The sequence below is a fragment of the Plectropomus leopardus genome, chromosome 2 (genome assembly GCF_026936395.1).
Source record: "Plectropomus leopardus strain MGB_pleo_1.0 chromosome 2, ASM2693639v1, whole genome shotgun sequence".
Taxonomy (NCBI): Eukaryota; Metazoa; Chordata; class Actinopteri; order Perciformes; family Serranidae; genus Plectropomus; species Plectropomus leopardus.
In genome coordinates, this window is record NC_142177.1 from 21,924,317 (window position 1) to 21,934,527 (window position 10,211).

The 10,211-nt window shown below is 37.3% G+C and overlaps 3 protein-coding genes across 3 annotated transcripts; 1 reads left to right on the forward strand and 2 right to left on the reverse strand.

Annotated features, from left to right (window-relative positions):
• Positions 1-152: 152 nt before the first annotated feature.
• Positions 153-3,183, reverse strand: bcdin3d (BCDIN3 domain containing). Its single transcript, XM_042511606.2, has 2 exons — positions 2,895-3,183; positions 153-1,687 (listed from the first exon to the last, which is right to left on the reverse strand). The coding sequence occupies exons 1-2, from the start codon at positions 3,096-3,098 to the stop codon at positions 1,130-1,132; spliced, it is 762 nt and encodes a 253-aa protein (XP_042367540.2). The 5' UTR covers positions 3,099-3,183; the 3' UTR covers positions 153-1,129.
• A 1,067-nt stretch (positions 3,184-4,250) lies between these two features.
• On the reverse strand, positions 4,251-6,908 carry LOC121961568 (uncharacterized). The gene is made up of 5 exons (XM_042511620.2): positions 6,691-6,908; positions 5,937-6,042; positions 5,628-5,812; positions 4,939-5,049; positions 4,251-4,761 (listed from the first exon to the last, which is right to left on the reverse strand). Exons 1-5 carry the CDS (start codon positions 6,697-6,699, stop codon positions 4,360-4,362), a joined length of 813 nt encoding a protein of 270 aa, XP_042367554.2. The 5' UTR covers positions 6,700-6,908; the 3' UTR covers positions 4,251-4,359.
• A 185-nt stretch (positions 6,909-7,093) lies between these two features.
• Positions 7,094-9,697, forward strand: cox14 (cytochrome c oxidase assembly factor COX14). Its single transcript, XM_088088443.1, has 2 exons — positions 7,094-7,249; positions 9,281-9,697. The coding sequence occupies exon 2, from the start codon at positions 9,291-9,293 to the stop codon at positions 9,465-9,467; it is 177 nt and encodes a 58-aa protein (XP_087944569.1). The 5' UTR covers positions 7,094-7,249; positions 9,281-9,290; the 3' UTR covers positions 9,468-9,697.
• Positions 9,698-10,211: the final 514 nt, after the last annotated feature.

Below are 10,211 nucleotides of genomic sequence, written 5' to 3' on the forward strand. Positions count from 1 at the left end.
ACAGTTACTATGACTCTTAAATACTCTTTTTGGATAAGCAAATATACACGGTATGATAAGCATTAATTTTTAATACTGCTGCAACCTTATAATGACCATCATGGTCCAATCAGCTCTGATACAGACGGAAGAAGCTACTTGATAACGGAGAACACCGTTTCATCATTTAATGTGCACTGTTATGATTGCATACATAAACAGTTGTATAGCTAGCTTACTTTTTGGAAGTTTTTTGTTAATGACAAAAAACAAATGTTTTACAGTTTTGGCCACAAAACATCTTTAAATGTGTTACAGCTGCCAGTTTTCCTGTGACAATCAGTTAAATTTGCAACAGTGTTGATAATCAAATGTTTTCATTTTTAAGCAAAATGTTTAAATATCCTCAGGTTCCAGCCTCTCCAGTGTGAGCATCTGATGCTTTTCTCTATTTCATGTCATTTGTAAACAAAACATTTTTAGGTTTTTTGTTTGGTTGGATAAAACAGGATACTGGAAAACAAAACCTCAAAATCTCTGACAAACTGTAATTAACATTTTACACTCTTTTCTGTCATTTTATAGACAAACAAGTAACTGAGAAAGCAATCTGCAGTTTAATCAAAATTGGAGGTAATTGTAAATTGCAGTCCTAATATTCTCTATTCATTGGTCAATAGTTTTGTCTACAAAGTGCCAGAAAATGTATAAAAATGTTCTCTGATCTCTGTTGCCACAGCCCAGGGTTACATCTAGAATTTGCTTGTTTTATCCAACCAAGAAAACAAAACCCAAAGACACTCGGATCACTTTATCACTTTTCCCACAAAATGACCATTTGTCAATTATTCATGCAAATTCAAGGTCACATGATTAATATAAATGGTCATTTTGTGGGTGAGTTATCCTATTAAGATAAAGGAAACATAAATCTTCACATTTGAAAAGCTAGAAACAATAAATTTGTGCCATTTTCGCTTAAATAGTGAATATAAACAAAACAGTCAATTGTGATAAAAGTCGTCGTTTAATATCTATCCACTAATCAGTTCAACTTTTCTCTCATTTCCTGCAGTAGTGTCTTTGGTCTTCCTGATCAGGTCGCTGCAGCTCCTGTGCAGCACCAGATGAAAACTGCTAACGTCGTCCCTCAGCCTCGTCTCTTCTTGAAGAGCAGCAGCTTGCGGTCCCATGTGGTGCTGCCGAAGCCCTGAACGAGCTCCATGCCACAGTGTCTCTCCAGGTGCTCCCTGGCATGCTCCGCCACGTCCCCGCGGATCTTCAGGGTCTTGAAGTGGTCAAAGTCTGAGCGGCCCAGCTTCCTCAGCCGCCGGGCCGCAGAGCGATAACACTTCCAGGGCTGCGCCTCCAGCAGGAGGTGCTGGCTGATGGAGGCCAGGCGAGAGAGCAGCTGCAACAGGCCAGCGTCTCCGTGGTTGAGGTGGACCCACATGGTGACAGCCAGGCACAGACACAGATGGAAGTGGGAGCAGCCGTGCAGGCTGAGGTAATCCTGCAGCTGGTCGGTGTCTTCAGTGATGTCCAGAGAGATGAAGGAGATGCTGTCGGGCAGAGGGTTGTTCTGCTGAGCCCGCTGAATCAGCATCTCATCCAAGTCGAAGCCCAGCAGATTCACTTTTTTCTTACCCGACTCCTCTCGGCTCACAGGCTCCTGCAGCAGGTGCTTATAAAAGGCTACACTCAGATCCTGACGGAGGAATGAAAAGAGAGGACAACTTTCACTACAAAGAAAAGTGTTAAGGTATGTGGACAAATTCTGTCATTTCAAATCCTGGTCATAGTTATAAAATGAGCGTCGAAGATAACAAACACCCCGTGCCTAATCTCCATAAGCATCACTGGCAAATGTGTAAAAAAGACATCAGATGTGTACAGTGGTAGAAGAGGTACTCAGATCTTAAGTAGCAGTACAACAGGATAAAAATACTCTGTTACAAGTAAAGGTCCTGAATTCAAAACCTTATTTAGGTAAAAGTACATACGAAATACAGCTATGACTTTATTCTGCACACTTTTTAAAAAAAAATGCTATACAATGCTTTTTTTCCCCCAACATACTTTACTATGACTTTTTTCAACATACTATATTGTGACTTTTTAAACCGTTTTTTCAACATACAATACTTAAAAAGTTGCAGTATAGAATGTCTAAAAAATAGTTTAACAGTTCTTTTTCTTGTGCTATACTATGAGTATTTACCACATACTATACAATGACTTTTTATGTCACATTATATTATGACTACACAGTACATACAGTGCTATGTTTTTCACTGGATTATTTTTTTTTATGTGTTCATTGACCATTGAAACGTTAAAATCTGACAGTAATTTCTGCTTTGACAGTTTCTGGCGATGGTAAATCGTGTAATTTTGGAGATTCTTAACCCTCGTGTTGTCCTGGGGTCAATTTGACCCCGAATGAAATCTTGTGCTGTCAATATATGTTTTTTGTACGTATGTCAACAAGGTCTGTTGGCCCTAAATTCCAAAACGAAGGGACAAATGTGTAGTAATGGGTTGGACTGAAGTAAGCCTATAGGTGCAACACAGAATTGATTGACAATTTATACAATATGCTTTAAATAACAGTCAAACGAGGCGGGGTCATTTTTTACCCCAGAGGACAAAAGGTAAAACATGTCATATTAATACAAAGTACGACTATTTAAAGTTGCATGTCCCTTCTAACAAACGCATGTTTCTCTCCAGTCCTCTAAAGATTATTTCACGTGCCGCCCACGTTTTGCGCCACCCCGTACCCCTCATAAATAACGAACAAAAAAGTACTTATACTTTGTGTCATGTTGTTGAAACATGGGAAAAATTTAGTGATTTCCCCAGTCCAAACGCGTAAAGATAAAAACATTGTTCACTGTCCCTCAGTGTCATACCCCTGAATTACAGCCCACGTCCAGGATCAGTGTGGTCTGATGTCCGTCTTCGTATCCTAAATCCTGCAGTAATGTGGCTGGAATCAGACTCAGGCGGTTCTCCGGAGGGTTGAAGGTATAATAGTTTATAAAGTTGCCATAAGGAGCAGCTCCCGGATCATTTATTTCATCAACATCGCCGCTATCTACCAAACATGCTGCCATCGTAAAGGGTGCGCCTCCAAAATATATCCGGGTAGAAACACAGGCTGCAGTCACAAAACGACCATGGCGGTCGTGGTTATTTTGCGGTAACACCAAACTCTGTATAGGTAGATTTGAATTTACTCTGTGGAAAAATAGAGCCATTACAATAAAGACAGGGATATTATTTATACAAGAGTGGTACAAGAGGAAAAAATAAATTTTTAATACAACTTGATTCACTTATTGAAAAAAAATCAATTAAAATTGCTCTTACAGAGAATATAATAATCTTTTTAAAGCCACTGAATTGTTTTGTTTTCTGGTTGTTTTCTAGCCCGAAACTACAGAGGCTTTGTTTTTCTCTTGTTCGGTTACACGCTGGTTTTTGGAAGATCTTTTCATCTTGAGGAATATTGCTACTGAAAATCCCTCAATTTAAATTAACTCAGGTGTTGATCTATTTGGATGGTCTCCCAAAGAAAGTCTCAAAAATGGTAAATATAATAATGATACTTGATAAATATCATATTCACAAGTGCAAATGGAAACCAACCAACAGCCAGCCGTCCATAAGCTGTTTTATAAATGAGGTCAAAAACTACTTATCTTCCATAAAGATACTCTGAAAAAAATCACTCCCTAAATGAGTTTTACAGTGTCATGTCTAAGTCTCTTGCACTTTAAGTTATTAGTCGAAGCTGGAAGAGCAATAATATAAAGAGTTAAATGTACTGCGTGAACGAGTAGTTACTCGATGAGTATTGCTGCCTCATAAATTAATGACACTGGTTGACATGAGTTTAAACCCCGTTTGTTTGTTTTCTAAATAACTTTTCAGATCTCCATATAATAATAATAAAGTAGTATCAAATGAAAATACTCAAGTAAAGCTACCTCAAATTGTAACTAACTGGCTACATTACCCGAGTAAATGCACTACTTCCTGCCACTCTGTGCTGTGGAAGCAGGTATGGCTCCTAACAAAGAGTAAACATTTTTAAATTGGTCAGATACATTTATTTGACAACAATAAAAGTAGTGCTACATGCTATGAATCCATATCCCCAACGTAGACTAAATGACGGGTCCTTAATATTCTGGCGCTCAGGATTCTGTGAAGGACGACGCAAACAGCCTCGTCTTTATTTAGCACAACTCAAAACAGAGAAAGGGAGGGGGGGTCGGGGGAGACGACGGCTGGATCTACAGGCACTTTGTGGGCGTACTGCATGCTTTTGGTGTGAGCTCCCGCTCTGCCAGTGTAGCTGGATGGGGGTCTTCAAATGGACCTCTGAGGCGATGGGGTTGTTACGGGTACGTCTGATGAAACTCGGACCCTCTTTGCTTGTAGATGCAGCGGCATCCCGTCCTCATTCCTGGTCTGAGGTGTGAGGTCTTTCAGCAGAGTGGTTAGTTTTTGTGAAAGCTCCTTTAGGGTGTGTTGGTCCTCAGTGATATAGATTTTTTCCATGATCTGTTCGGTGAGTTTGACACATGTCCTCCTCAGATCTGTTTTCCTCGCACGTCTGCGTTTGGGCAAACTACAGCCTGTTGCGTGTCCAGCATGCTCACTTTGGTGTGAGACAGCGTAGCGTGTTTCCCATACAACTGGATCTCTCTCCAAAGCCGCTCTCAGCATCTTGGAAGTTGTCTTCTTACTCCATTCCCTGTTTTCCATCACCTAGTACAAATCATAACAGTGATCATGTACAGAAACCCAAAGAAAATTTAACAGTAGATAAAATCGGCTAAAAGGGCCAAAAGAAAAACTAAAATAGAGGGAAAACCAAGTATGTCTGTCCAGATGATTGCGTAGGCCCCATCGCATCACTGCATCAGTACGATTTGTTACACCAACCTTAAATTCAGGGAATGTTGCAATCTTGCTGATCGATATGGCTGCCGGGCATCCCACTTTTTTTGTGTCTTGCCTGAGAGATCTGTGGCTGCCCAAACCGCAGTCCACCATCTGTGTAATGTGAGGGAAGTTAGAAAATAATAAAATAAATGTTTGTAACTTCATTCATTTGCATTTGCTTTCTGTACATACTAGGGGTTAACCGATATTGGTTTATCAGGTATACAGATACAGATTATTAGTATTTAATGAGACTGATGACCGATGTTTGGAACTGATATACATTAACAATAAAATTGAAAGTCTTTCTGTAAATATTTAGAATTTGATGTTAAATCAAAACTGAGACATACAACATCATGTACAGCAAGTTTCTTTATAAAGTCCAGTGAACATTTAATTAAAAAAAAAATATATAAAAATAGCTCCCTGTGGTTTTACAAGTTTCCTCCCATGCTGACACTTTCTTTCTACTTTTTAATTAATTAATTTTATTAGCGATCATTAAAATACAGATCGCTGATACAGCTAATCGGCAAAATGCCAAATATCGGCTCCGATAATCGGACAGGCCGATAACCTGTCAACTCCTAGTACATACAACATAGTCTTTACCAAGATCAGTTAACATTTTCACACTCTGAGTGTGTGTGTGAGTGTGTGTGTGTGTGTTTACAGAGTAAACTCACCATCTTTTTAGCCTTTTCCGCCGCATACCTCTGCTTCTGGGCTAAGGCGAGGTCTTTCCCTTGATGGCAGACAAGCTTTTTCATCCCCACAAACATAAATGGGATCCCAGTAAATTCAATGGCCGGCATCCCAGAGCCACCAGCCCACTGCCAGTAGACCCGGTTAACGGGTAAAGGTTCCCAATCTGTTAAACAAATAACAACACTTATGACAAGAGAATTTATCCTCATTAGCTGATTAACTGCTGGCATCTATTAGATGAGTTAGTATGTTAACGTTAGTTAGAAATAATTTGCTTATTTCTTTACCTTTGTCATTGTAATGCCGGTCCACGCTGTAAGTGATGAATTTAGTCTTCGACTCTTCCTCCACTCCTTTAATAAAAGAGTCTAACTCAGCGGAGTTATTAAATTTCTGAAAGGGAGCACAGTCAGATAACATTAACCCAAAGCCCAACAAAATCTAATAGGTTTCTTTTAAAATCAGACATTTAATTTATCCTGTCTACCAGGTAATCGCTAAATTCAGAGATGTGGAAAAAAAATTATCTTTTGTAAAAACGAAATCAAAAGTATTTGTCATTTATCTTATGACTGCCTTTGCATTAATTTATTTTGGATGAAAACTGACTTTTAAAAAAAAACCAGACTAGTTAAAAGGTTCAATTGGAAAAAGACATTTTTTTATGGTAAAAATGATTTTTAAAATATTTGCATGTATTTTTATGGTAAATATTACATTCATAAATGTAAATGGACTCAAAAGAAACCCAAAATACAAGGATTCAAAATAGAAATTAAACATTACATCCAAACATTACACGGACTGAAAGACAGTAAAGTTGAAAAAACACATTTGTAATTCCTTAAACGTTTTTGTTTGATATTTTGTACATTACCCCTATATATATATATATATATATATATATATATATATATATATATATATATATATATATATATATATATAATATATGCGCATGCATATAAATAGTTCTTTTGTTTTTTGTCTCGTCTAACGTTAGTTGGCCAGAAATCATTTGTTCTCTGTTTTGTTGCTCACCTTTGTCATTGTGAGTGATAAACGCTCTCTCCTCTCCCTTCATAAAACACTCAACTAAGCAAAGTTATCACGCCTCTGGACCGCAATGATACAAACCGAAAAACCGAAAAGTAACATAAAAAAATAAACCAAAAAATCTGCCAGACTCACGCTACTTTACACCCATGGCATCAACCATCGTAACCAGTGCGCCTCCAAAATACTCCCGAGTGGAAACACAGGCCGCAGTCACAAAACGTCCATGACGCTCGTGACCAGGTGCGGTGACGCCAAACACTCTGTTTATGTAGATTTGATTTATTTAAATGTCTCCGTTATGTTTGATGTGACTTTATAAGTTGTGGTCGATGAAGAAAACTGCTAACTGTCTTTTTTTTTTCTCCGGGTCACCAGGTGGCGCTCTGTGGCTCGATCGGCGGAAGAGAAAAGTTCCTCCTGGCTTTCCGTACCTTACGAAAGCGAAGGTTGGTTATCTCGTGAGCTCACTTCACTCGTCTGCGCGCTGACATTGAGGACAACAACCGTAACCTGCGCTGCGTATCGCCTTTAAAAACAATAGGTAAGAAAATATGTAAGTTTTTGCTCTGAAAGGAGACGTAACAAAGACAGGAGTGACGAAAAAATAGTGTAAACAGCACCGCTGACCGTTAACCGATGGTGCTAGCTTGTTGTGAAAAAGGAGAAATGTTTAGTCAGAGGACTTTAACTTTTATAAACATTAAAACAGACGCACCGGAGTTCAGTGTGCTTCACGTCAGCTGCGATTCATACGGAAATCTGCGTGATAACCAGCAGTGTAACTGTTACCAGAGCTTTAGTGCAGCAATTGTGCGGATGTGAGGCTCAAAACTGTTTTAAATTAAAAATAGAAAAATAAAAAAAGAAGTTAGGTTTAAAACTCAGGAATATGTGGCCTTTTGCTTCACTTATGTGTCAGAAAATAGTTTGCTATAGCAATGAATGAATGAATGAATGAATGAATGAATGAATGGTACTTCAACCCTCAAAATTCATTTGAGTAAAACTACATATTTATCACTGGCAAAATGTACTTTAAGTGACGTGCAAATTATTTTATATTATTGGATTGTAATAATCGACTTACTTTATATATTGGTTAGTTTTATTGCTAACAATACATCACCATTTATAAGTTTACTTTGTGTTTTGTATATTTGTAAATGTATAATATTTGAAGCAATTAGAAACTGCAGTTGGCAGATAAATGTAAGAAAATGACTTTTCCTCTAAAATGTAGAAACATTTAATGGATAAAATAACCAAACAAAGTGACTTTTAGCTAATCCAGCAAAGTAACCTCAGTTATGGAATATATTGCAAACTTTTCTGAGTTGATTACTATAGAGGAATTTTAATGACCTGAAAAAATAACACTCTTTTTCAGCGAAACTGTCTGAGAAAATAGTACATGTATATGTGTTTAACTGTTTTTTGTGTTGCATTTGAACTGGATGTTGTGCTCGCCCCTTGTGGTTGTGACTGTTGTAGTCTGTAGTTGTAGTCTGCTTGTTGTTTATTGTAACTATGTTTATGCTGCACTCTTGGTCAGGTCACTCTTTACAGTTTTAAATCTCAATTAGACTTCTATCTGGTTAAATAAAAGTGTAAGGGTAAACAAATCAAAGCACTTTCATCGCGCTGATACAAAAACCATAAAGGAATCTGAAAATAATGCAATGCTGCACAGTGATTTGCAGCATTTTAAAATCATGAGTCATCACAAAACAGCGTGAAAAAATTAATAAAAAGTGATATTTTCATATTTAGAGTGACAATTAATCGATTAGTCGGTCAGAAGAAAATGAATTGCCAACTATGATAATCGATCAATCATTTGCTGGTTTCACCGTCTTTTAATGTGTGAATTTGCTGCTTTTCTTTATTATTAATGATAGTTTTGGAATTTTTTACTATATACTATATTAAACTATACCATACCATACCATACTATACTATATTATACTATACTATACAGTGACTTTTTTCATCAGACTATACTATGATTTTTTCAGTGTTTTTAGATATAATACACTAAGATTTTTTTATACATACCATTCAATGACTTTTTAACTTATGGACATACCGTACAACTGTACAACTGTACAACTGTGACATTTTACTGATATTTTTACTGTGATTATACTATACTATGATGTTATTTTTGGTATTTTGGGACATTATGGTGCTTTTTTGGTTGACATACTAAACTATGACTTTTTTCATGATTTTGGACCGTATACTGTTCTGTGGCGTTTTTTTCATGATTTTTGACGACATACTATTCTATGATGTTTTTTTGGACAACTTAGTATAATATGGCCTTTTTTCCGTGATTTTGGAGGAAATACTATACTATGACTTTTCTTTTCGTGATTTTGGGCGACATACTGTACTATGACTTTTTTTCGTGATTTTGGATGGCATACGATACTGTGGCGTATTTTTGTGATTTTGTATGAACTACTACAACGATAACGTTTGTATGTGAATATGGACGACATACAATAACTAACAACTAACAACATTTTTTCATGATTTATGATTGACTCCATCTTCTTGTTCCCTTCAGGATCCTCACGATGGTGTCTGGAAAGCGGCTCGCTGACATCGGCTATAAGACGTTTTCTGCCACAATGATGCTGTTAACGGCTTATGGAGGCTACCTGTGTGCGATGCGAGGATACCGCTACATGCAGAAGCAAAAGCAGCTGAAATTGGCAGCAGAAAACCAGGACCCTGAAGTCATTAAAGACTGAATTGAGATGGACTTTCCTTGTTTTTGCATAGATGAGGACATTTCCTATTCCTTCTTTGATTTGTTGGTTGCTAAATCATGGATATGTTAATTCTTCTCTGGATGCTAAAGTGTTTTCATTGTGGCAGCACTGCACACTCAAAAAGAGGATGTTCTAAAATTCATAATTTTTCAAAAGTGAAGATGGCTGTAATTGTATCATAAGATATTAAATCCCTTTAACCACGCTAAGCAATGTAGTGTTTATAAATACAACTGCATCAAGAAACACAGCTTTCAACAACAGAATATAATTGGAAATGTATATTTTACGAGGCACTCAAGGGAGAACGTGATACCAGACATTTAGTACACTTCTCATACCTGAAATCCTCTATAGGCAGTGACAAACAATTTCATAAACATTTGGTCTCAGGAAAAATAAAAAAACAGTGAAACAGAAATAAACAAATCAAGGGCGTGTCGGGCTCTTTGTCTGAGCTGCTCTAAATGTTACTGCAGACATCGTTGCATACAGAAAAGACAGGCGGAGAAGGAATCAGGATGTTATTTTTTTTAAAGAGCAATACTACATACTATACTATGGAGTTTTTTTCGTGTCTTTTGACAACAAACTATACTATGATGTTTTTTTGTGATTTTGGAAGATATACTTTACCACTGTTTCATAAATGGGGGTACGCGACCCCTTGGGTTTACGTGGAGGTACTCCAGGGAGTGCGTGAGATCTTTTTAAAATGTTTTT

Bases quoted from the DNA above. Each gene is read 5' to 3' on its own strand.
- bcdin3d (XM_042511606.2), bottom strand. From the start codon at position 3,098: ATGGCAGCATGTTTGGTAGATAGCGGCGATGTTGATGAAATAAATGAT. The intron at 1,688-2,894 runs GTATGACACTGA...TTCCTCCGTCAG, and splicing joins ACGTGGGCTGTAATTCAGGG to GATCTGAGTGTAGCCTTTTA.
- LOC121961568 (XM_042511620.2), bottom strand. The intron at 5,813-5,936 runs GTAAAGAAATAA...TTTGTTTAACAG, and splicing joins CCGGCATTACAATGACAAAG to ATTGGGAACCTTTACCCGTT. The intron at 4,762-4,938 runs GTTGGTGTAACA...GATTTGTACTAG, and splicing joins CAACATTCCCTGAATTTAAG to GTGATGGAAAACAGGGAATG.
- cox14 (XM_088088443.1), top strand. From the start codon at position 9,291: ATGGTGTCTGGAAAGCGGCTCGCTGACATCGGCTATAAGACGTTTTCT.